The 27230-nt window shown below is 44.6% G+C and overlaps 1 protein-coding gene across 2 annotated transcripts in view; it reads left to right on the top strand.

Annotated features, from left to right (window-relative positions):
• The window catches only part of LOC108499655 (urea transporter 2-like), a 298458-nt gene extending 271874 nt beyond the window's left edge, over window positions 1–26584 (top strand). The window contains exons 3-10 of one of the 2 annotated variants that reach the window (XM_017819749.1): window positions 13611–13802; window positions 15861–16050; window positions 16498–16626; window positions 19647–19839; window positions 21386–21533; window positions 23065–23199; window positions 24467–24516; window positions 25910–26584. In XM_017819749.1, coding sequence (XP_017675238.1) covers window positions 13637–13802; window positions 15861–16050; window positions 16498–16626; window positions 19647–19839; window positions 21386–21533; window positions 23065–23199; window positions 24467–24516; window positions 25910–26179 — 1281 coding nt within the window. In that variant the 5' untranslated portion in view covers window positions 13611–13636 and the 3' untranslated portion in view covers window positions 26180–26584. The remainder of the gene's footprint in view (window positions 1–13610; window positions 13803–15860; window positions 16051–16497; window positions 16627–19646; window positions 19840–21385; window positions 21534–23064; window positions 23200–24466; window positions 24517–25909) is intronic. The other variant, XM_017819750.1, reaches the window with a different exon arrangement.
• Window positions 26585–27230: the final 646 nt, after the last annotated feature.

Genomic DNA, 27230 nt, shown 5'->3' with positions numbered 1-27230 from the left:
CAAAATGGGTCTGAGCCCAAGCCATTTAGATGAGTTAGTCCTCACACATGTATTTTAGGGATTTTCACACTCACATCTTGGGTTGTTGGGGTTTTTTGTTGTTTTCCCCTCATTTAAGTTCCAAATATCTGGTTTTCCTTAACCGTTCACATACTTACTAAGGACCTTGCCAATGTCCATTTAAACCAAATAATGCCTTCTTGAGTGGTACTGCATCAGGCCATCCAGAAAGCTACAGTGTTTTCCTCTAGTAAAATCTATAATGAGAACTGTGTGAATAACTGATTTTTTTTGTCTTGTTTTAATGCTTGAGCTGAAAAACTAAGAAAAAAATATAGTGTTGGATGAGTCTTAAAACCGTTTCATTTTTCTCAAAGGAATGAAAACAAGCACAAAAACACAATAAATGTTTTATTGCAGTACTTTTCTCCTTTGAAAAATTATCACTGAATTTAGCTAAACTAGGCTTTAAAACACGCAGACAGTAACTCTTTGATTTTCCCTTTCTGCATTTGATCTTTTTTTATTTTCTTCTGACAAAGTGCTCTGCTAAATACAGCTGTTGCTGCTAGATGTGGAGTGACCTGAAACTGGTTTTTTTAGCAATAAAATGCATCTTTCTTTCTAAAATTATTCTTTTATATCCAGAAAGGGAAATAGATCTAACCTTTCCATCTCTTATAGCACAAAACTAAATGATACATTATTCTTAATTTTGTTCCGGGGTTTGTTTTTCTTTTTTTGGCTAAGGTGCTCGGAAATATTGAATAAAATCTCTCTGGTAGCTTCTGAGGCAGCTTCTGCTTTATCATCCATAATCCTGCCTAGATAGCAGTATTTGCTCATGCATGGGGATCAGCCATGGGACTTGGCTTATACCATAGCCATGGAAAAGATAACCATAGCACAGAGGTGACATATCTAATGACAAGGGCAACATTATTTAAGGTGCATTTCTTTCACTGACTGTCACCATAGCATTTCAGCTCTTGCTAGAAGAAACACAGGAGATCCATAACAATGACCCCTGAGTCCCTGACCCCAAGTCTAACTCCACCTTTGGCTCCAGATGAGGTTCAGATTGAGGGATTCAAAGGAAGTGGAAGCAGCCCTTGGCTCTCCTCTTTGCAGCTGGCAAACTTCAGCCAGACCTCTGGCTTTCCAAATCAACTTTTCATGACCCTCCAGACTAATCCCAACGTTTGCCCTGGACTCAGTACAACTGGCAAATTTGCATCATAAGCCTCATTAAGCATCCTCTGGTCTCATAAATCCTATATTGCCCAAACACTGGCCATGGAGGAAGCACTGAGGGTGACACAAGCCTAGGAGTACGGCATTTAAATAAGCTCACACGAGTTAGATGTTTCCTGCACATAACTGGAAGCCTTCATTGAAACAAAATGTTGCATTTTGAGCATCACAACAGAATCTAGTGCTAGACCTAACCTTGGCTATAGATAAAGCATATTCCTCCACGTGAAAATTTACTGTGAGTAAAACAAGCTGAGGCAAACTCTGTATTTTCCTTCACCAACGTGCCAAAGTTCAGCTGTAAGGGTCTGCAATGCATCTTTCAAGTGCTGTAAAAATAACTTGAACAATGATATAGGGAATGAGAAAGGCATAAAGTACATCAAGAGACTTGAGCTTAAAGTGTTCAAATAAAGGGACGTCAATATTCTCCATCACAGGACTCGCAAATTTGAAAATAACTGTAGCTCTGTAGTCACCATTTTCATGGAGATTATCCCTGATCTTGGGCCAGCCTGTGCCAGAAACACGTATCAAGGAAAAATTCAGAATAAGGCTACCAAATCAACTGATAGCAACACAGCTTTCCTCCATGGGATCAACAAAATTCAACTCTAACCCTCATTCTGCAGCAATTCATTTAATGTTCATAATTCCACCTGATCACCATCCTCTTAAAGTGATCATACTGCTAAAAAAAAAAAAAATTAGTAATAAAACATTTTTTTAAAACCCCTAAAATTATACAAATCATTAACATATCTAGAATTTAGAACAAATTCTAAAATCCTAATTTTTTTTTTTAAATTTTAAAAAATTCTTCAACAAACAAGTTTGAATTTTAAATTTTAAATTCACCGATACCTGCCTCCGCATTCTTCCAAATCACTTCTGCCCCTGCAACTAACCCTCAGTCTCAGGCAATGCACTCTCCTCAGTCTAAAAGTGACCCCCAAACTGATTCACCCACCCAGCTGTGAGAGTGAACCCAGTGTTACTCACACACACAGGGTGAAAGTGAGGGTACCTCACACAGAGACACCAATACCACATTTTCGCCTCTTTCCACCTGAAGAACTAAGTGTTCATTGCAGAAACTGGCTGTGACTTTGACTCTGCTTCCCTGTTTCAGAGACCCTAGCTCTAATCTGCTGCCTATATCCCACTCCTTCCTTTCCTTTCCTCTGGAGGAGTCCAACATTGACCTAATCCTGGATGTCCATATGTTTTTTTCTGGAAGCCCAACCTGAATGCCTCTCCAAGCTCTGGCTGGGTTATTCTCACTACTCACACTTGCAAATGACACACATAAGGAGGTCTGGCAAAATGCTCTTTCTTTTTTCTCCCCCTTCCTTTTCCTCACAAATATCGATGTTTCAGCTAAAATATATGTAACATAGACTGCAGTCTCACTTATCCCCTGTGCAATGGGTACTAACCTCATCCCCAGCGTTAGCTATGGACTATAGACCCACTGACCCTAACTCCCACAGTCAGGAGAAACTGGTAAAAAATGCCCTCTGAATGAAAGAAAATAAATCAATAAACTGGGATGTGCTATGCTGAATTTCACAAATCTTAATCCTGAGACTGCTTTTAATCTGTAACTCAGTCAGTCTCCAGAAAACAAAAGGCAGGTTCTGGTGCTAGCTGAAGTCCTCAACACAGGAGAATGTTTGGAACAAGGAGATAAGACCTTCTGCATCCGTGGGAGAGGGCTGAACCTCAGACAACACTTGAAATGACTCAAGGCAGCCTCAGCATGATCCAGCAATGTCCCCATTGACCCCACAGCACACAGGGCACACTTAAATATGTGATATTGCAGATATACAGTATTGTATTTTTAAAAAAAATAGTAAAGCCAAATTAAAATTTTGAAATATCTAAATTTTGAAAAAAATAGTAATTTTTTTTCTTGTTAGAGATGTTTTTAAAGGAACGGGGTTGTTCTACACGCACCTACAAAAGGAAGAGCAAGAAAAACCTTGCTCCATCCTGCAGTAAACAAGTCCCCACTTGTAAGCAGAACCAGAAACATTTTTCATGTACAACAATACAAATCCTGAGCAACTCCCACGAGATTGATGGATATGACCCTTCTCTTGCTTTTATAAGTGATATTCTATTAACTAGAGAGGAATAAAACCTGAGATGACAGCCAGACTCCATCACATCCTCTGGGCTAGAGCTGCTGCAAGAAAGGGAAGCAGAGGCTGTGGAACAGTGCCAGGCGCTGCCAGGAGTCCCAGCAGCCACAAAGTTGTTATCTGCAGCCCTCACTCCTCTCCATCTCTTCCATTTTAGGTCTGATGAACAGACCATTAACATTAGAGGAATCCCTCCATCGCATTTCCAAAACTCATAAGTCCATTTCTCCAGCGCACAAATGCCAGTCATCTGCCACATGAACAGCTGAACTGGGGTGTGAACACAAACCCCCCCAAATCACATAATCCTAGAATAGTTCGCGTTGGAAGGGACCTTAAAGGTTTTCGAGTTCCAGCTCCCCTGAAAAAGGGGACACCTTTCACTAGACCAGGTTGCTCAGAGCCCTGTCCCGCCTGGCTTTGAGTACCCTGCAATATGCCCCACTTTTCCATTTTATCCCAGCTGGTAATTCCCAACGCTGTTACCAGCTCGGGAAATTTGTCCTGTAGTCTATAATCTTTGAAGTGCAAACCTCAGACTCGTGCAGAGCAGAGAGCAGAAGTGATGTCTGTGTTTTCAGGTGAGCAAAGCTTCAGACTTCAAAGGTTCTGCGTTAAGTCTGAGAAGCTTCTTAAAGATTGTCACCTGGGTTTCTCACAAGCTGGCTGAAAACGCATCCATACATGCAGATAAACGTATTCTTTGATCTGAGCAATAAAAACAACTGTTTTTCTTCGTGTAAACTCCTTTTTTTTTGTAAATGTTTATGAACTGTGGGAAATTATGTCTCTGCCAGAATTTAAAATAAAGTGATTCAATGGGTTTGCCTTTCGCTTACCATTCATTATTGCTCACAAACATTGCAGGAATCCCAGCGGAGTTTTCAAGGAAGGTTCATGGTGTTGTAGTTACCAGGGAAACACATGATAAATTGTTGCTATCTAAAAAAGAAAATCCCCATTAACTTTCTATTAAAGAGCAAGCAATGCAAACTATATGGAGAAATGCCTTTATGGTTACCATAATAAAATGCTGTATGTTTTGTTTCAAGATTTAACCAAATACTGGCCAAACTCTGACATTTTTATTCACTGTGAACAGCACCCAGCATTTTACAGTCTGTGGTTTACCATGCATTGTTCAAGACAGTCCAGTATTCAGCTGGGTCAGCCCAGGAACAGCAGACACCATGTGATTGCGCCTGCAGTTAAAAAATTTACAGGGAAAGCTTTGTTAAGCTAGGCTAGAAAAACCAGCAGTACATTTCACACCAAAATTAAGTCTTTTTCAACTCCCAGGTTATCCAATCCCAGATGAAGAGCTTACTGTTTTAGCAACTAAATAATTTTGCATAGTGTAGGTAAGGTTTCTCACTGCATGTTGGCATTAGTTCTTTGGACATGGAGCACAAGTGTTGCAAATGACCAGTCACCTGGCCCTACAGATCACTGATGGAGACAGAGATGCTCCAACCTTGCCTTGCCCTTGATGCTCCAGGGAGCAAGAACACCACATGGCATCACCTGAGCAGCCACACAGAAAAACAACAAAGCTTCAGGATTCAAAGCCCTCTTTGAGCACTTGCAGATCATATGGGCAGTTTGAGAAGGAATCATCACCCTCAAATAGCACCTCTCAGAGGGAGTTAATGTCCCTACTGTCTTTTGGTCAGTCTCCAGCCTCAGAGACTGACCACAAGAGCTGCTTTGACCTTACTGCAACAGGAACTGCCTAAAACCACCTTCAGCAGAAGCTAAATTACATCTGCCTTCTCCCACACTAAAATGTCCTAAAGGCACGTTTCCCTCCCTGTCCTCTCTTTCACACCCATCAGTTACGGTATCTCAGCCCAGCAGAAGGCAGCTTTCAACAAAGAACAGTAATTTCACTGGCAGCTCCAAACTTATTCACATTTGACTGCCCGTGTCTGTCACACTCAAGCCTTACAGAGTAAGACCCTGAATCTCTATAGTGAATTAAAAGGATTTATTCTCATTTAAGAGGTCACCTCTGAATTGATGAGATACATTCAGTAGCTGACTTACCCAAGTTTCCACTCTGAATTAACAAGAAAGCAAAGATATTGTCCACTTTCTTTCTGTATTATTCCCATCTTGCTACTCTCTGGATTAAAGAAGGCATTCATTTCATCAGAGTTCGTGTTAGGACATCTAAGCTTTGTTCCACAGGAGAGGATCTTTAGAAGATTTCTGGCTAGTAGAGGCAGTGTTACGGGACATAGAAGTTAATTTTTCCCTCCTGGTGTGACGGAGCAGTGACTGGTTTCGAAAACGAAGACATGCAGCTCATGATCAATGTGAAGGAGAAAGACACAGGGTAACATCAAAGTGATGTGTTTAGCAGTGGCTAAACATGAGCCCAGGGGGGCAATGGCCCTGGGGCTGTCCCAGCCATGGTGTGGCAGCAGGGCCAGGGCAGTGCTCTCCCTGTGCTGGCACTGCTGAGGCACCTCCAGTGCTGGGGCAGTTCTGGGCCCTCAGACAAGAGAGACATTGAGGGGCTGGAGCGTGTGCAGGGAAGGGAACGGAGCTGGGGAAGGGTCTGGAGCAGCTGAAGGAGCTGGGGGGGCTCATCCTGGAGAAAAGGAGGCTCAGGGGTGACCTTCTAGCTCTGCAACTCCCTGCCAGGAGGAGGGAGCTGGGGGGATCAGGCTCTGTTGCCAGGAAACAAGGGACAGGACAAGAAGACAAAGCAATTCTTCACTATAAAGGTGGTCAGGCATTGGAAGGGGATGCCCAGGGAGGTGGTGGAGTCCCCATCCCTGGAGGTGTCCAAGGTACAACTGGATGTGACACTCAGTGCTCTGGGATGGGTGACAAGGTGGGGATAGGTCAGAGTTTGAACCTGATGATCTCTGAGGTCTTTTCCAGCCTTTACCATCCTATGAAAAAATCTTCGAGATTTAGACATAGTATGGACATGAGGCTCTAGACCAAACTGAAAGAGCAGTGAGAGCTGCACGTAGGTAGGAATGAAGGCAGAGAGAAACAGGAAAAAAGGTGGGACAGGGAAGGCACAGTGAACCCAGGAGCTCTACTGGCAGGACTTTTTCCTTGATGTATCTGTGGAGCCTTTCCTGCTCCGGGTCAGACAGGATAGCCACCTGAAAATGTCTCACACCTTCCCTGTCCCTTCCCTTGTAAGAAAAGGCTGGTCCTGGTGATGGTCACACCTCTAAGGCCATAATCCTCTAGAGAAAGGAGGGAGATTGTGTTCTCTTTGAAGGTGGGAGGCACATGTGACCTCCCTTACCTGCCTGGTTTCTCTAAATACCCTGAGGCATTACTTTAGTTAGAAATTTGACATCACACAGGTTCACACCTGGGTTTAGCCCTAGCTTTAAGTCAGTGTCACCAAGATGCAAAATGATGGAACAAAAGTCTCATTTTAGTCAGTTGACCTGTTTTCTTTTTCCTCATCTTATTTTTACTTTTACTGCTTTGCTTCTTAAATCCGTTCCTAAAACAAGCAAACCCTTTCTGTTTCCATTTGCAAAGGATAAAAAAAAAAAAAAAAGACTGAGAGAGACACACATACACAAAAAGCCAAAAAGAAACAGAGAATCCAAGTGGAGAGGTATGTGTTATTGGACAAGTGTTTAATTTATGGAACTTGGCTGGCAGAACAAGAGTTTGAGTTGTACTTCAATAAGTGGAGCTCTTAGAATAAATGTGGCTTGTAAAATTGTTTTACAGTCTGCTTTGCCGAGCAGCCAACACCTCATGGAAACCTTTGAAAAACATTCTGTTTAGAAGCAACGGTTTTTATATTTCATATTTTCTCTATTTGTTTTCCCCTCTGGTTTTATAACTGAAACCATATGCAGGAAAACAGGATTTTTGTGTCTTAAAATATCTACCTGATCTGACTACTTCTATTATTAAAAAAAAAAAAAAAAACAAAAACGGTTAGCATTTTGAAAATTCTTCATGGATTAGGCACTTGGTTCAAACATGAACGTGTCCTTGTTTGATACTCAAGTCAGCTACAGGTTTCCCAAATAACCTTGGGATAGTCACTTTGTTGAGATTCATCACCTCTCTCCCCATGTACATGTGGTGCAGATGTGTGCATCTAAGCTGTCTGTCTTTCCCATTATAAACAGAAAATGTAACAGAATTTGAGACATGATTCATCTGTGTAGGATGGGAAGGGATGAATCATGCTCTAGATCCATATATTGTCCAGCTCTTCACTGGAAGTCAAATCAAGACGCTCAGGTACAGACATTCACACTGCAGATACCCACAGTTACCCTCCTAAGCCCCATCTTAGTCTCTCTGTGACACTAAAATGATGAGATAGACCCTTCTGGAAGGAAATCGATCCCATCCAATGGTGATGTCCGACACGCTTGGGTGATCTGCCCGGAGATTATATCGATCAGTTTGTGTCAACCCTAGAGAGACCATGTAACTGTAAGCCTCTAAATGGTTATAGAGAGTCAAGGGGAATAGATCTGGATTCAGACAACGTATTAGGAAGAAATGCTTCCCTCTGAGGGTGGTGAAGCACTGGAACAGATTGTCCAGGGATGCTGTGGCTGCCCCATCCCCAATAGTCTTCAAGGCCAGGTTGGATGGTGCTTGGAGCAACCTGGGGTAGTGGAAGGTGTCCCTGCCCATGGTAGGGGAGTGAAACAGGATGATCTTTAATGTCCCTTTCAACCCAAACCACTTTATGATTCTAAAAATCCTTCTCTACAAACACCATTCAGGAGCGGCAAGGAAGTCAAACCCTCCTTCTTCACAGTTACATACACACGTGTCACACATACAGAGGATGTCAGCACAGCTTCTACCCCAGACACCAGTACAATCCATCAAATAAACTCTGTGCCCTCATTGGCATACTGGGAGATACTGCTGCAACAGAGGGGAAAGAAGAAGTAGTAAAGTTTTGCCTTGGAGCAAAGAAAAGTATTACATTACATAGTGCAGAGACTGGGAAAGGAAGACACAGAAAGACTCCAAGACCACAATGTAAAAGCCAATTATCTAAATAAGGATGTAAGAGTCATATTTAGCCCCCTAAGTTAAACTATCCGGATTGTTAACTGTCTTGTGGTAGTTGTACTTGTACAGAAATGACAGAGCTGCTCTGGAATGTGGCTTCATTTAATGCCTGTGATAGGAAACTAGGTCACTTGAGCATTTTTTTTTCTCTTTGGGTAGGTTTGTTTCTTTGTTTGTTTGTTTGTTTGCTTGGTTTTGTTTTGTTTGTTTTTACTTTAAAGGTCCATGGTTAAGGGTTTCATACCTGTTCTCAGAAACTGTGCTGCGTTCACCCTCAGCGAAATGTCCTGCTTTATTCATTTGCTTTCAACATCACTGGTTGATCCCTGGTAGAGCCTCACTTGGTAAAGTCATTACAACTCAGCCAAGTATTCTGTCACCATCCCAGAGCTTTTCCCTCTATCCATACATGGTATTTCTTTTCTATTCCTTTATGGTTCCTCAGGAGAGAAATGTGCTTTTGCTAAGGGCTTCTTTTCGAGGCCCTTGTGTGGCCACATCCCTCGAAGCCAATGCGTTTCTGATCACTCTGCTTTCAGCACAGAGGTGGAAAGATAAATTACCCAGGCTTGGCTTCAGGTACCTTAGCACCAGGCTAAGCTCCCAACACAAACAGCAGCCCTGTAAAAAAGTTGGGTCGCGTTACTCATGACCCACCACCCTAGTCATGCACCAGCTCACTATTCTGAAAAAAAAAATAAATGGTGTTTTTTTCTTTTCATGAGACGACCAGATCACTGCGGGCTGTGTGATGGTGCTACACTGGGAACATTATCTCTAGCAACACACAGAGAAACACAGAGCATACTCTGGGAGGCTTGAAAAATACTCATCTCTCTGCTGTCAGCACCCTGTGCCTCAAAAGCGGGCTACAGTAGGTGTCTGTTTGGGGATAAGCAGGCACAGGTAGGTCTGGAGGTGACTCCTAATCACCCGGTATTACCCTGCAGTCTGATAAATGTCCTTAACAAGCAGGACTGCTCATTACCACACTGATGAATCAGTGTTTGCTGACAAAAAGACCCTTTTCTCGGGGAATTCCTCATCAGCTCTAGGTGTGCCATAAGTGATTCAGGCTCTCATTAGCCCTAATTAGATAATTGTTCAAATGATTTCTCTGTTATTCGTGGAGTCTGTACCAGTGAGCACCAGCCTATCCACAGGCTGACAGGCACTTGCTGCAAAGAAATGGTGTTTTTCCAGGGTGATATTCCTGCAGGGATCACTGTGCCCATCACAGCCCTCCAGGATCTTACCCAGCTGTTGCAGTCTCTTGGGCTTATCTGATGTAAAGGCCCATGATTCAGCTGTGTAGAGGCTTTCAGCATCCCCAAATCTCTTTTTTTTGCATTACTTCTTTCCCCCAAAATTTGGTAATTCTTCAGCCATCTCCTCCAGTCACGTCCCAAGCTGCCTTCCCATCTGAGGAGGGTGAGTGTGCTCCCTTCAAGGCGAGTTTCAGTTCCTTCCAATTCATAGGAAGAAAGCAAACAGGAATCATAAAGAGGCAATATTATTTTTTATTAGCCCCAGGACTTTGATGCCCTTCTTGATGTGGATTACAGATGGCTCAGTTATTCAAAAGCACTAGCCTGGGACTACAGATCCCACTTCCAGAAACTTCAAGGTTGACCTTGGCAAAATCTCTTAGGCTGGAGTTTTTCTTGCCTGAAAACAGCCCTCTAAAAGCTCAGCCACCAGGCTCCCTCTGCAGCCAGTGGAAAAAGAGAGGCAGACACCCTTTTTTGTCCCATCTCAAATAGTATGTAAGAAAAATGGGATATGAATCGCTCTCTGGGGATGTAGTTTTTCTCTACAGAGAGGAATTGACTGCAAAGGGGTCTAACATGACAACTTTGCCCTTAACCCCTAATAGTTCAGTGATGTGAGCAAAGACAAGAATTTTAAAAATTCACAGGTCCCACATCTCAGTTTCAGAGGGAATTGAGCTGTGCAGTCTTGTAAATACGGGGTTGAGGAGCTCTGCAGTCATGCTTCTGTTTGTAAAACCCACAAGTGTTTTTTTCTGGTGAGGTTTCAAACAACCATAAGTTTTTCAGATGCTATGATGAATAGACACAACTACTCAGTCTTTATCCTCCCTACTGGTTAGAGCTGTACTGCACTGCTCGTGGTGGTTACTGCTCGCAGCAAAAGGACCACTGACCTTTCTTTGTGAATGGATCCTGGAGAATTCCAGGCCATAAGAGACGTTCCAGTCTCCTTTGTGTGGATCCACTGCAGCTATTTGAGCCCACCTCAACCCTTGGAATTATTTTGAGAGGACTTCTAGAAGAACACGAGCAAACGAACAAAACAGGCAACATGGAATAGAATCATGGAATTATTAAGGTTGGAAAAGTCCTCTAGGATCATCGAGTCCAACCATTAACCTAGCACTGCAATCCCACCCCCAACCCGTGTCCCCAAGTGCAACATCCACAAGCCCTTTGATCACTCCTAGGGATGGTAATTCTACCACTGCCCTGGGAAGACTGTTTCAATGTTGGCCAAAGAACCATCTCTGATACCAGACACATTTGCTAAATATGACTATTAAGTTCTGGAGGGAAAGCAACCTTAAGGACAGCCTGATATTGCTCTGGAGTCTCTACTCTGCTTGTGCTGTTGACTTCAGGCCTTGTGTCCCTCACAAAAATTACTGGTTACCTGTCTAGAGCACCCAGGTTGAACTGTCCACGGGAACAGCAGTGAGTTGAAGTGGGCTGACTTTCATCTGAAGGTGCCCAGAGCTACACTGACTATCAGGAAACCCAGAGCAATGATGCATCTTACAGAGGCCCAGCCTCCGTGGGATGTATCTACACAAAAATATCTGTTTTTCCAGCAGGACCTGGCCTCTTCCTATCTCGGAGGGATGCATATTCCCAATATCTGACCATTGTATATTCCCTCAGCCTAGAAGACACAGTGGAGGAGAAGGGTAACTCCTGCTCAGTGTTCCCTACACCAGTGTCCTCCCGTCCAGCCACAAGGAAGCAGTCAAAACTGACAGTCACCAAGGCTGCCTTAAACTGAAACAAGGGATTGGACTCAGTTTATGGGAAGAATCAGATCACAGGCAGGAGAAAACCAAGAGGGGCAATAAAACCACTGCACCCCTCTGCTTCTGCTCCTTGCTTGTTCCTGCATTGAGTGCAGCTGTGCAGAACCTGGGAACTCTGCTGTTTACAACCCCCTGAGACACTCACAAGCAAGGACTGGATCAATTCTCCTATGAAGGCAGTCTGGAAGAGTTGGTGTTATTCAGCCTGGAACAGATTCTGAGGAGACTTTAGAGCCCCTTCCAGTGCCTAAAAGGGTTCCAAGAGAGCTGGAGAGGGATTTTGAGCAAGGGCCTGGAGTGACAGAACAAGGAGGAGTGATTTTAAACTAAAAGAGAAGAGATTTAGGTTTGATATAAGGAAAAATTCTTGGCTGTGAAGATGGTGAGGACCTGGCACAGGTTGCCCAGAGAAGCTGTGGCTGCCCCAGCCTTGCAAGTGTCCAAGGCCAGGTTGGATGGGGCTTGGAGCAACCTGGTCTATTGGAAGGTGTCCCTGTCCATGGCAGAGGGGTTGAAATGTGTTGTTCTTTCACATCCCTTCCAATCCAAACCATTCTCTGATTCAAGGTTTGGAGTCTCCTTGCACAACCGCATCTCTTGCTTTAGACCACTCAAAACCTTCTGTGATTCTCCTCCGACAGGATCACGCAAACTGAGTGATGCTTAGGCTTAGTTTACACACCTCCACATAGCAACAACACCTCTTGCCGGCACATCCCTCCCCAGGCTGGTGCTGAGGTCATCCCGAAGGCTCTCGCTGCCGTGGGGACGAGCTGCCAGCAGGGAGAGCCAGAGCACTGGGGAACAGGCGCTGCGCGACGCGCTGCCAGGGGTGAAGGGAAAGCAGCTTTTGATGCTCAAGGACCTTCTTAGGAGGGCATTCTGAGCCACAGATCTTCTTACCATCCGCCTGTCGGTGTTCGTCTCTGCAGAACAGCCTTCCCAGCAGCCGAGCATCCCTTCCCAGCCCGTTCTGCTGCTGCCGCAGGCGTTAACGCTGACAGCCTGTCTGAGCTACCCAAAAACAGCCTCCCACCAGAAGATGGTGCCCATATTCCACGGAACTGGGGGCAAGCCCTTCACGATGCAGTCCACTTTGGGGCTAGAAGAAACTCAGTCGCACTTTTCCAAAACCATTAGAGCAAAACCCACAGCTGATGCCAGACTCCCTCAGGCAGCAGGGAGGCAGTTTTGCAGGTGTGACTCGCAGTGTAGCAGTATTTTATGAACAAACAAAACAGGCAACATGGAATAGAACCATAGAATTGTTAAGGTTCTGCAGTGTAGTGTATTTTCTCTTTAGAGTTTATATTGTAATGGACTTTTAATGAACGAAGCCCTGCAACTGTAATTGTGAGATTAATAAACCCCTACCCCGATGAATATTCACCTGCTAACTAAAATACACACAGCCCTGAGCCAGGGTGCTTATCTTTGTCTAAAGCCACATGTGGATACTGATTTCTGTGCAATACTTTGATGTTACCCCGGGTTGCTCTCAATAGTCCATCAAAGGCAGATGTGGAATGAGGGGTGATATATGAAGGCACCAGCTCAAAACATCAAAAGGGATACATACTTCAACCTCTCCTCTAGTATTTTCTTGTCCCCTGCTCTCTGCTTCTGTACTGGCAATTTGCATTGCTTCCCTCCAGCTCTCTGCTGGCCAAACATCAGCAGTCTCCCTCCTCAGTAGCTGTCAGAGCAGCTATACTCAGCCAAGCATGGTGAGCACACAGGTACCACTCAGTTGCTTGGCAAATGTCATGTCCCCTGTCAAAGCAGCAGCTTGTCATGGGCTGCAAAAGGAGCTGGAGTGATGGTGGGATGCTGCAGGGCACCAGGGCCACATCCCTCTTTTCCCCTGCAGCTCTGTGTCGCAGCTCCATGACAGCAGCCGGTCACTGCCTGGCCCACATCCCCAAGAGCAGACACCACTGCCCTGGGCAGCAGCAGCACACACCACTCTCAGCAGTGGATCAGGCAGATCCCTTCTCCATAGACATCCCATCTTCAGAAAAAAGATATCACCACGGGGTTCTGAAGGTTGTCAGGGCGCAACCCAAAAGGTTTTTCTAACACATCATCTCTCTGATTTCCAGCTGATTTTCACCTTCACCCAAAAAAGATGGAGCTCGGTGAGATCGTTGTGACTGAACGTTCCAGTGAGAGGCAGATGTACAAGAGGCGGGTGCCAAGAGCCCAGGACCTGCTGTGGAGAAGCAGAAACTGGATCCACCAAGTTTTTGGGTATCTCACAGGAGAAATGAAAGAATATGGAGAGTGGATGAAAAGTAAGGACAAAGATGTGTTTGGGGCTCTCTGGTTGGGGACATCTCTGTTGCCAACAGTACTTTCAGCGCTGGGGCACGACATGAGAGTCTGTTTCACTCCCTGAGGCAGAGCAGAAGCAGCATGTTCCAAGCTCATTGCAAACTTCTGGCTTCTTCCTTATTCTCAGGAAGGAAATCCCACTGCATCCTCTTTCCACCACCATGGCTGCATGCAAAATTCAGCACAGGCCAAAGACATCTTTTACACTTAATGAGTTATGTGTCATTAGCATCATGTTCCTTATAGCAGTGCCCAGAATCACACGTCAGGGCCAGGGATCGAGTCTCGTTTGTAACTGCTCTGGACCAGCCACTGTTCCTCATCCACACGGGAATCGTGGGGGCAAAGGCTCTTGTGTTACCAGCTGTGGGGCAGCAATAGGCACTGTGGGTGTTATGATGCTATAAAACGCAAACTGAGACTGATCTCAAAGGTTCAATGTCCAGACAGGAACAATGCATGAGCAGATGGTCCCTGTTACCCAGAATTACCAGGAATGTGGGGTTTTGAGAGGCTATATAAGACTGTGGGTCCCCTATCAGGGCTAGGTTTGTTAGCAGAGCAACTGCAGCAGTGGAAGAGAAATAAGTGCACAGACAAGCTGCACAGCAGCTATCACTGGTGAAGAAGTTGGGATGAAATGCTCCAGACAGGCTCATCAGGCTGCAGTGTGTGTGATTCCCAGACACGGGGAAACATCTCCTCCTGTTTCTCTTTGCTACAGCAGTCCATGTGTTTTAGACAGCTTTTCTTACTCAATATTTTGAAAACATTTGGCCACTGTCCTCTGGTTATATTTGAATTTTTATGGTTAATACTTGTGTCTGAATCTGAGCACATTGCTGGTAAGTGTTTCACAGCTCAATACCAAATAGGAATTAAAATTAATTCAGACAAGTCTGGTCATTTTTCTCTTAGGAACTCATTCCTACTCCTCCTCATTCCTACTCCTTAACCCTGTCTGGAAAGAGTTTTTTAGGAATAAGTCATTGCCCATAATCAAAAAGTAGCCTGACACTTAATCCTGTGTCTAATTAACAATCTAAGCTAACAGAATTAATTTCAAATCTTTAGGAAGATGAGAGCTGCATACACACATTGCATGAACATTTTGTACATGCAAGCTCCTCTTTCTCACCTATTCTGCTTGCACCTATTCTCCTGCTGTGTGTTTAATAACGCACAGCAGTTCAGAAGTGGTTACAGTTTTCCCAGAAGAGAGGAAGAAAAAAAAATTCTAGCCAAGTACCAGCAGCAACATTTATTGCACTCTACAAGTCCCTCCTCTGCCCCAGGAGATTATTAGAAGCGCTGTACATAGATGCCCTCAGACAGGCTGCCCCCATCCCACCTTCCCCTTGCACTCACCTGGGGCACCTGAGCTTGGTGCCCTTGTTTGCTCTGTCCAGGTTCAATAGCCTTCCCTAAAGAACAATAACTCTTTGTTCTTTGAAAGTGCCTCTTTGCCATAAATACAGTCCAAGTTATAATAACTATTTTCTTAATTTAGCTTCTTTAGCTCTCAAAATACTTTTTAGACACCTTTGACCCCCTCTCCTATATACAGTGTACCACCATGTTCTCAGTTGCTGATTTTCTTCCTAAGACAGTAAAATTGTTTCCTTTTCATATTTCCCTGTCTACATATAAACCAGTTTCAGAGTCCCTCTCTGCATCTGAATTATACACCAAAAAAGGCCTGTTTCGTCATTAAACTTATAGCAGAATATAATGTGATCTACCATGCAAGCAGTTGTTTGACTATTTTTGATCGCCATAAATAAATCACTTTTTTATCAATCCCTCCACGAATCTTATAGCAGTGCCCAGTCCATCCCTATTAGTTTTCAAGTGCCAGATGCAAAATACACTGAGATAACAATGAATCAGAGAGTGGCTTTGCAGTTTCCCCTGTTAATACCTCACCTCTGTTCCGTGGCCAGAAGGCAGCTGCAGGGATGAGTGTGCTTTGCTAAAATGATGCCTTACCAACAGCATTCTCCTTTGATCTCCTCCAGACAAGCCCTTAATGGTTCAGCTGGTGGACTGGATCTTGCGAGGGACCTCTCAGGTGATGTTTGTCAACAACCCCCTCAGCGGGCTGATCATTTTGGTGGGGCTTTTCCTCCAGAGTCCCTGGTGGATGCTCACAGGCTGCACTGGAACTGCTGTGTCCACATTGACTGCACTGGCTCTCAGTCAGGACAGGTAGGTGGTACCTCACATCCTTATACACTTAGTAAAAACTGGTTCGTTGTAACATCTGGAGCCCACTGATGGCTCGTAGCCACTTGTTCAGGACAGCAGACCAGCTTTCCTTACAGGTGGTTTGGAAGCAGCTGGGTGAGGACAGAGCTGTGCTCCAGGAAGAACTAGCCTATCCCCACAACTGTCTGTCTTCATGAAAACAGATGGTTAACTCTCTCTGATAGCAACTGTCACAACCACGCAGCTCCTACAGGTCACTAAGGAGCACCCTAGACCCCCCCCCATCCTCCAAAAATTCCCAAACTCTCCCCGTCCACACGCCAGTGAGAGACAGTACATCAACAATCTCACTGCTTTTTTTATCCCTCCCTTCACTGGGAGCAGGGCACTTACAAACTGCATCTCCAGCATGTCTTGCTACCTTGCAGACGTTTATCTCCATCACAGGTCAGCCATCACAGCTGGGCTGCACGGCTACAACGGGATGCTGGTGGGATTGCTCATGGCTGTCTACTCCAGCAAAGGGGATTACTACTGGTGGCTTCTCCCTCCTGTGGCAGTTATATCAATGGCCTGGTAAGTACCCCTGCTCCTAAGGACAATTCTCAAGGAGAGAGTCCGGCTATAAACAGCTTGAACACAACGAAGTCCCCTCTGCCCTACACCAGTAACTCCTGCAGTGGGTGGCAGTGGAATGATGTGCTCATCCACACGCGGAGCTCCCGAGGGATGTGGCAGGAGCTGAGGGCACAGACAACACTGATTACAGCACGTTGATAAAGCAGCCTGATGCCTTAAGCCCCTAATGGTTTTTTATTTTTCTAATATTGGTAAGCCTTATAGGTTTTATAAGTAGATTTTAAAAGCAGCAACCCTCCCTCCTTTGTCCCTCGTCCCTTATCCCTTTCCCTCTAGCACCCTTGTTTACACATTCCTTAACCCTCTTACCCCATTCTATGCTCCCTATATCAATCCTACTCCTGAAACCAGTAGAAATGTTTAGTCTTTTGTCAAGGCAAGGCCTAGATTGTTGGCAGAACAGCATATCAGGGCCTAAACCACAGAACACAGTCAAAAACTGGGTAACTATGTACCCTTTGTGCTCTGAGGGAGATGAAGGTGGGATGAATAGGGGGTCCCAAAAAGCCCCCGACCCATTTTCAGGGGGTGGACCCGGGGTGGACCAGAGTAAAGGCCACAGGGTGGACACGTCTGGGATTGGATGGATGGTGTTATAAAATGCGACATCTCGGGCATGGCCGGCGTGCGTCGTGTAACATCTACTGCCTTGGCAAAATAAACCCTTTCTTATCTCACCCCTAATTAACTGCTCTGGAGATTTTTTCAGCACTTAAATCCCACGGCAACAAGCCCCACCCCAATTCTCCAAAAATATCCCTCAGGAACCAGACACATTCGGGGTGGAGGTCATGGTGCCCAACACCACAGTGGTTCTTCCACACCCAGGTGCTGAACCGACCCTGTGCTCTCCCTCGGGCTGAATTCAATATTCCCCTTCACAGACATGCAACCAGTCACGAGCAAAATTAATTCCTCCAAGCAACTCCAAACGCCAGACTATGTCCTTCCAGGATTAAATTTTCCATTTTTAAACATGGACCCTAACAGCACTGCAGAATCTATTTAACAGCCTTAGCTGAAATTAATTTGTCACATTTTAATCACTGTAAGCAATAAGATGCAAGTCATTATTGGATTTCACTGCTTTTAAGATCAGATTATTTTTTTTAATATATTTCATTTTTTTAGTCTCTCTCAGCAAAGGTCATTTTATAACAATCTCTCAAAACCCAGTGCATGCTGTGAGAATGTTTAGCTTGTCTTATCTGCCAGAATTCCTTGAGGCTTTTTGTTCAAACTTTTCTTCATTCTTTTAGTTCACAAGACTCGAGGGTAGAGCTGAAAGATTTTAAAATTAGACAGTTCAGTGATGTTTTAACTGATATTTTGAATTTCAGCTTTAGAAGTCAGCATTTCTTTAATTGTTTCCTTTTTTCCTGACAAGATGTATAAGTGGCAGAAGCTTTGTATTTCAGCACAAAAATTAGGACACCATTTTCACTGAAGTACTGATTTTTTTTTTTCCTACAGCTAGAAGCAATAAATCTGTAAAGTCCTTTGGGAACCAAATTTGTCAAAAAGAAAAAAATAGTCTTCATCTGAGATTATACAAGGAGAACAAAGCATTTTTCCCACTGATAGCATCTACACAGCAGGACACAAGATGTTGCTTTTGAAATGCCAAATAGTTTGGGTGGGGTGGGGGTTTTTTATTATAACCAGCTTAATGACCTTCTAGGACTCAAATGCAGCTTCTTGAAAAAATTAAGTCTTTAAACTGATTTTTTGCAAACTATGCAATGTCCACTTCTGCTTGGAGTGGACCATAAAAGCTATTCAGTTCACTTGTATCAGAGGAGCTCAGCTGAAAGCAGCAGAACAGAGGCCATTTCCATCAAGGACAGGACCTGGCCATTTGCTCTCTTCCACAAGATTTCTGGGCCCCATAAAAATGATATATTACCCTGCCAATATGATCCCATAAAGTCCATCACGTAGGACACACACTTTAAGCGGAAATCCAGCAGTCCTGAAAATGATCCTGAGATCTGGCAAAGTTTGTGTTCCAAGTTCTACAGACAAGAACTTTGGAAAAGGTCATGGCACTTCAAGGTTTGAATGCTTTTTAGCGTTCTGTCAATAACAGGTTGAGGGTCACTCCAAACACTTTAATGTTGAATACATTCAATCAAGCTCTTTTTAAAGACAAATCTCAGGTTTCAGCAAATGCCACGTGATTTTGGATAGCACCTGGGCAGCACGCAGTAACATCACTCGAACATCAGTCAAGGTCTGGGTGATGTCTGGCACCAACATCTTTCACAGCTCTGTTACACTGGTGACTTCATCTTACACTCTCTGTAAGACTCTGAGGAGTCCTAAGGACTCCTCACTCCCCAAAAACAGTGTCTAACATGATAAATATTTCTGTGTTCCTTAGTGGAAGATTTTCCGTCCTCCTTGGTCACCTCTTCTGCTTTATTTCTCTTCCAGAGTCATCTTCTGATATCCTTCACACCATTTAAACAAAAACAAAACAAACAAACAAAAAAAAAGGCAAATTAGGTAATTTCCAGCTCCCTCTTGCCTCCTCAAGACAGCAGCTTTTTTAGACCACCTAAAGTTCTCCACAGTCTTTCACGTGGCATTCCCAAAATTGGCTCTTCTGTTTCCTGCTGAAATTTTCTCCTGAATAAGAAGTCAGATTACCTGTCTCCACCCGCATCTAAATGCTGTATTAGATGTATTTCTTTGCTGATTCCCTGAGCTCAGCACACCTACCAGAGGAGCTGTCCTGAGAGAAGGGTGTGCAGTTTGCACCATCCATGAATGGATTAGATAGTTTTTTCAGAAAGATGAACAGCATTCTGCAACTCTTTGTCTGATGCAGACTAACATATTAAGGTATTCACTACCTGATATTTCTAAATGTTCCACCACTATAATTGTTCCACCTGTTCCACCCTATAATTGTTATGCAAAATTTATATTCATGTCTCTTCTCCTCTTCTCAGCCCTGTCCTGTCCAGTGCTTTGGGATCCATCTTCAGCAAATGGGACCTTCCTGTTTTCACTCTGCCCTTCAACATTGCAGTGACTCTCTACTTGGCAGCCACGGGACACTACAACCCCTTCTTCCCCACCACCCTCATCAAGCCTATAGCTGCAGTGCCCAACATCACCTGGTCTGCAATCAGTGTGCCACTGGTAAGCTTCCCACCAACAGATCCATGATATTTCACAGAAAGGTGAGCATGAAGGCATTCACTTCTGGACAACACTTTCACGTGGGTCAGAATGACTACGGTATGTACAGCCAGGATAATTCACAGAAACATCATTCAGTGCAAAGAGACCAGTGCCATAAGATTCCCAGGGACAGTCCTGGCTGATCCAGAAGAAAGGCTGGTGGAGCCTGAGGGAACAGAGAACCCGAGCTTTTCACTCCACCTAAACTCGGACTGCCCCAAAACAAGTCTCTCACATGCTGTCAATGCAGAAGCACATGTGGACAGGCCCTCCTGCTGTCCAGTTCGGGTTAAAAACACATCAGCAAGACAGTAAGTGGCAACACGAAAATTCAGAGGAAACATCAGGATTCCAAAGCGACAGAAACTCATTTACACCCAGGTCTAGATCTGGAGGGTCACCTTCTCACAACAGCACAAGGGTAACTGACCCAAAGGGTAGTGATCAACAGCTCAGAGAACTTGTGGACATTAGAGACAAGTGGAAACCAGTGCTTTCAATATCTTCATTAGTAACACAGACAGAGGGATCGAGTGCACCCTCGCACACTTGCTGACAACACCAAGCTGAGGGTGCAAGTGACACATCTGAAGGACAGGACCATCCAGAGGGACCTGGAGAAGCTTGAGAAGTGGCCCATGAGGTTTAACAAAACCAAGTGCTGGTGTTGCACCGGGTCAGGGCAACTCCTGGGATCAGTCCAGGCCGTGGATGAAACAGATGGAGCAGCCCTGGAGAGAAAGACTTGGGAATTCTGGTGGGGGAGAGGGTGGACATGACCAGAAACCCCCCGTGCCCTGGGCTGATCCCACAGTGTGGGCAGCAGGGGAGGGGGGGGATTCTGCCCCTCTACCCCCTCAGGTGAGACCCCCTTGCAGAGCTGCCTCCAGCTCTGGGGGCCGAGCACAGGAATGACATGGACATTGGAGCAAGTTCAGAGGAGGCATCAAGTTAATTAGAAGGATGGAGCACCTCTTGTACAAGAAAAGGCTGAGACAACTGGGATTGTTCAGCCTGGAGAAGAGAAGGCTTTGGGCCAACCTAATTGTGGCCTTCCAGTACCTAAAGGGAGCCTACAAGGAAGAGGGAGAGGGACTTTGAACAAGAACAGGTGGCGACAGGAAAAGGGACAATGGCTTCACGCTGAAAGAGAGTAGGTTTAGATCAGGTATTAGAAAAAAATTCTTGACTGTGAGACTGGTGAGGCACTGGAATAGATTGCCAGCTGTCCCACCCTGGAAGTGTTCAAGGTCAGGTGGAACAGGCCTTGGAGCAACCTGGGATAAAGGAAGGTGTCCCTGCCCATGGCAAGGGATTGGAATGAGATGATCTTTGAGGTCCCTTCCAACCCAAACTGTTCTATGACTCCATGATTTACTCACAGTCCAACTCAGAGCCGGGGTTCCTTCCTTTCCATTTCAGCCAATAGCTTGGAAAAAATAACATCTGTGTCATTCAGGGTACAGAGAGACAATAACATGTCCTTTTCTACCATCTGCTGCAGCTCCTACAATCCATCCCAGTTGGAGTTGGGCAAGTGTATGGTTGTGGAAACCCCTGGACCGGAGGCATTTTCCTTGTGGCTTTGCTTATCTCCTCCCCACTGATTTGTTTACATGCTGCAATTGGATCGACAGTGGGGATGATTGCAGGTAAGAAATATTCACCAAAGTCATTTTTACAACCAAGATATCTTGATCCAAGTCATTACGTGACTCTGTCTAGGCTTTACAGTTGTGTGTGCTCGTAGGTAATTGGGGAAACATTCCTTTTTCAACTGCCTCTAAATTTGGAAGCTGTCACTGAAGGTCACACAACACAGTGAAGGCAAGAACAGAACAAGGTTTTCTTTGAGCTTTGAATTTGTTAATAGATTTTTAACTCAGGCAGGGGGTTTGTTCCACCTTGCTTAACCCTCTAGCCACTGGGTGTGATGAATCCCATAGAGATGATCTTAAAGAAACCTAGAAAAAGAGTTTCAGCGCTGATCTCTTGCCTCCACAATTGTTTTAAATTACCACCATAAGCAGATGTCTGCCACAGAGCTGATCAGCCAAGGCAAAGAAAAAGACTTTTCTAGATGCAATGTGCTCTATCCTGCTGTGGATTTGTAAAAATAGCTAAATGAATGCTACTAAAAATGGCCTCTGTCTCCACTAACCAGAGAAACAATATTAAGTTAGGAAACATGAACGTGACCTTTGAAGTTTAGACAACATTAATACCACTCAAATGATCAATGGTAATAAAAACAGAGGATGGAATAGGTGTAGTCTGAGACAACAACTTCAGAAAAGGCACAGTCGTCCAACAAGTTCTCTGTGCTTTGAAGCACTTTGTACAAGACTGGAGCTGCCTTATATCAGTGTTTTTAAACAAAACTGTCCAAATTTTGTATGCCTAGGAGCATATGGCAGGTCTTGTACAGGTCTGACATTTAACCTGGAAGAGAAAGGTCAAGGGAAAGTATCTGGGGATAAACATGGTGATGAAACAGAGGACAGATCAGGACAAAACAGCGGGAAATGCATTAATCTTATGAGTGGCATGAAGGTGGCCTGTGCACTACATATTGTGCTCTCCTTTTGGCTGGGACTGCTGAAGCCTGTGAGGAATCCTGCAAAAGTTTCTATGAGGTCAGATTTGGAGCAGACCATCAGCTCCCATCCCTGTGGAGAATTTCCACAGCACTGATGAAGTGACCACCTCTAGCAAGTAGACCGCATCTAGCAAAGGTCACTAGGAAGAGATGGAAAAACCGTGCTTACTCCAACAAAAGACATGCAGTTGTGCCTCTGATATCCAGGATCAGGGTATGTATGAGGTTTAAACAGTATGTGTGAGCACAGCTTTCTGAAAGGAGGACACCCAGGGGAGAAGGTTCTCGTGGCTGGACCCTCCAACAGGTCATCTGGGGGAACAACTACAACACGCTCAGTGCATGCACAGAAAGTTTTGCCTAAATTAAGCCTTTGAGACTGGGCCAAATTCCAACCCTAGGTACACTATCAGAGATCCAAAATAATGACCTTCCTTTTTCTGCATGTGCACACTGCAAACAGGAGCACAGATAAATTCATCTAGACATCAAGAGGGAAGAGATGACAGATCCCCAGAAAGGGACGGGTCCTCCTGCAGACACCTCTCGTACCTGACCTCCCAGCCTTGCCTTTTGTCTTGCAGCACTGAGCATTGCATCCCCATTTGACAGCATCTACCTGGGCTTACACAATTACAACTGTGCCCTGGCCTGCATCGCGGTCGGGGGGATGTTCTACGCCCTGACCTGGCAGACGCATCTGCTGTCACTCGCCTGTGGTGAGTACCTCTTACATAAAGGGAAGCCAAAAATTTGTGCAGCCAAGGCAGCCTATGAGTAGTGCAGGTTTAGGGTCAGCTACCAAACCTAGGCACTGTGCAAGAGCTGTTTCTCTGGTGGCAGCAGCGTTGAGCCTGAATGTGCAAGTGAGAGTACAGAGAGAACAGCATTAGACCCTGATAACATAGAAACATCTGGAAAGGGTGGAAATACCATTCGTGAAAGGGACATAAGCTATTCCACAACAGATTCACAAAAGCAGCCTTTTCATAACTATAGGTATCATTAGAGGAAGCGTGCCATAAGAAGAGAGCTGTTGCAGAAGGTCAGTTTAAAATCCATCTACACAAGCACCCCGTCTCCAACAGCAGCCAAAACCAGGCACTATGGGAAGAACTTAATAAAAGAAATTTCCCATTTAAGGGATTCCATAGATTCACCCAGCCTCCAATTATCTTCATTTCAGTAGTTTCTGGCCTGAGCACAGTTTCTAGATTGGTCAGTAGCTTTTCCTTCCTTAACTTAGTCGTTGGTTGCCCGACCTTTGCTCCTGTTTTCCCACCTCTGGCATCCAGGGACAAGGAGACCCACTGCTGACTGCCTGTGGTGTGAAGGCACAAGACAGAGAATTTCAGCAGTCCCACACTTCTGAAGAATTTCTGCAATTCCCTCTGCATATGGGTCAAGTCATGTCAAGTAAAAAGTAATTAAAGACAAAAGAAATGCCACCATCGCTTGCAAAGTGATGACAAAACAGAGTTCTTCATTCACCATCCATCTCTACAGAGCACAGAGGATGAAATGTAGTCACAGAATTGTTTGGGTTGAAATCTATCTTTAAGACCATTGAGTACAACTATTCCCCCCAGCACTGCCAAGGCCACCACTCACCCATGTCCCCAAGTGCCACATCCACAGGGCTTTTAAATCTCTCCAGGGATGGGGACTCCACCACTGCCCTGGGCAGCTGTGCCAGGGATGGATGACACTTTCTGTGAAGAAAGTTTCCCTAATATCTAATCTAAACCTCCCCCTGGTGCATCTTGAGGCTGTTTCCTCTTGTCTTATCACATGTTACCTGGGAGAAGAGATCACAACTTTGGGACATTTCAACTAATTGTTGAATTGTAGAATCAATCCTCACACCAGGTAGCTGGCAGGGTATTTTACCGTGCGTTTGGACAGTGCTACTGTGTGTGATAATTTCTTTGGAGAATTGAACAATAATTTCTTCATCCTGAGCTCTCTTTGGTCTTCTTTTCTCAGCATTATTTTGTGCCTACTCCGGAGCAGCTCTTGCTAATGCCCTCTCTGTGGTAAGTTTGGGCCCTTGTTTTATAATTAGGGGGGTTTTTTATTTGTTTGTTTGAGCCATGTTTTGTTTTTTTCTGAAATAATGTTGAGGAAATCCCTCAGAATTCTCTATGTCACCTTTGACAGCATTGAAATGAGAATGCTGCAGCCGATGACAGGTCTTGTACAAACTCTGTGTCAGCTGAATTTTGCCCTTGGAGACTCTATAGCTGATAATAAGATTTCAAAGACCTTTGTATCATGTTATCCACAGCAGGGTTGTGCATGTGTATGTGAGTTCCAGCAACAGCATATGGTTTGAGATTAAATGTTTAGTTGAGCAATATCTTTTAGCAATTCCCAATGGTCTAAATTTTCACTTTCTTCTTCCAAGGTCTTTCTACAACTACCCCTACAGACATTATTAAAGTTTGAACTGGATGTAAGAACTAAAATGAGGGAGAGACTGTTCTCTTAAGTACAAAGTTATTATATTTGGACAAATCAAGAAAGGGGTGAAGCCAGAAATGCCAGGCTTTGTTTCTTCTTTAAGATCTGAGAGATTAAAGCAAAACCATACTTTAATAAAATTGATTTACTAACTTAAAAGAAAATAAAGAATAAAACTAGCAGCTTCGTGCAATAAATGTACTCATCTGGCACCCACTCAGTACCATGTAGGTCCCTGCAGATGGGCTGCTTTAAGCACACCTTCTTTTGGGATGCATCAGGGAAAAAGGACATCCACTTTTTCTCCTTGTGATCTTGCTTTTGGCAGACATCAGGTCATGTCAAGAGGTGGGGAAACAGAGAAGGATTGGGGGTTGGATGTAATGCCAGTGACACACAGTTGTTGAGGAGAGTGAGTGAATAACACTCTCAATACATGACATTTTATAGAGCGGAGAGGGTAGAATTTGGCTCTTTTATTAGAGAATTTATATGTCCACCAGTGAGATGGGTGTCTTGACTTTCATTGCAGTCATCAGAGCTCTGGAGCCTGATTCAGTTGCTTCAATATTGGTGTCAGGTGCCATCCAGCACCAAGAGCTGCACCTCCAAAAGGACTGAGGTCTTCAGTGTCTGCTGCTTTGTGTAGCCCCGCACACTCCAGACAAATTAGATACCTCCATGTGAGCAGCTGAGTTGACATCTGGTAGCAAAGGAGTTTCCCAGACTTCCACTGACCAGAAGGAACCTTGCTCACACGTAGCCTCCACCGCCTGCATCTCTGGATTCAGACAGGAGAATTCTGTATTGGGGGTGGGTCAGGAATACACATCCTATTACACCCTGCCCTCAGGGAAACCTCTCCCAACTCCTCAAATGCAAGAATTTAGCCACAGGCAGACATAAGAGGGAAAAAGTAAAAAGCAGTACCAAAATCACCTCTGTGCCTGTTTTCTCTCCCCCCAGCTCGGGCTGCCAGTCTGCACCTGGCCTTTCTGCCTGTCCGCGCTCCTCTTCCTGCTGATGAACTCGGAAAACCCAGCCATCTACAAAATCCCCCTCTCCAAAGTCACCTACCCAGAAGCCAACCGGATCTACTACCTGAGGATGAGGAGAAGGGCCTCGGAGAGCAGGAGAGAGGAGCAGAAGCGGAAGGAGCAGAAGCCCCCCGACAACTCAAAAATAAGCACGGGAGGCACCCCCCTGTGCACCCCCAAGAGCCGCCACGCCCACTGATTCCAAGCATCCACAACTGCACAGTTTTGGGGCAGCTTTCCAGACGTCATCCCAGCACACAACACAGCCACAAACACCACCTTTGCCAGCGGTCTGCAGGCTGGGGATTCAGCATTCCACAGTCCAGAGGGAACACGGTTTTGCCCTTGAGCTAAGCTTTACAAAAAGCACTCAGGTAACATAATAACAGCTGCCTTATCAATCCACATGCTGTTAACTTGGAAGTGACCTCTTATCAATAATAATTATAAGAGTAGGCAGAAGAACATTAAAGATGACAGGAGGCTGTGTTTAATTTCAGAGGTGTAATTTAACAAAATAAGTATGCTGAGAAGGCATTGGTGTCTAATAATAATAAATAATGTAAGAACTACGTCAAGAGCTGCACTTCAAATTAAGAACATGTGTATTTGAAAGTGGAATAAACAGACTGATCTCTTCCTCTCTTGTGTCCCATCAATGTCTAACCCTTTTAGTACCTCTTAAGAGCTGCAACACACACAAGTAAATATTCTTACGGCTTGCATAGCATTTTTGGTGCCATCTCCTGGCTCCTTGTTAAGTGAAGGTCTGAATATATATGCTTTAATCAGACTGGAAAAGAGAGTAGCTAGAAATGATCAAACATTCTTCTTTTCCTTGAATAATTTTCTATCTTACAAATAGATCTCTTTCCTGCTGACTGCAGGATAGCAAGACAGAATCCCTACGTGCATCCAGTGGGAAATAGGAAAACTCCACGTAAAAAGTGAGATAAACATTTACTGCTGGTGGCAGTTACTGCAGTTCATTCTCTCCCTTTCCCGTGGGAGCAGATCCTTTCCATTAATCCATGAGAAATTAATAAGTCAAAGGTTCCCCTTGATGTCTTCTGGGTGTCAGATTGGAGTCTTCACATGCGTCTTCAGTGTTTCGACACTGCCAGTTTATGCCTCCTCTAAGTCCTTAAAACAGGGGAGCACCAGTTGCCCTAAGGAGGGCTTTTCTTGGGAACCTTTTCCAAAACTTCTGCAGAGGAAGCCTGCCAGAAAAGGCTTCCTCATCCTAAAGT

The sequence above is a fragment of the Lepidothrix coronata genome, unplaced genomic scaffold (genome assembly GCF_001604755.1).
Source record: "Lepidothrix coronata isolate B3197 unplaced genomic scaffold, Lepidothrix_coronata-1.0 Scaffold77, whole genome shotgun sequence".
Lineage (NCBI taxonomy): Eukaryota > Metazoa > Chordata > Aves > Passeriformes > Pipridae > Lepidothrix > Lepidothrix coronata.
This window is presented reverse-complemented; position numbering and strand designations above follow the sequence as displayed.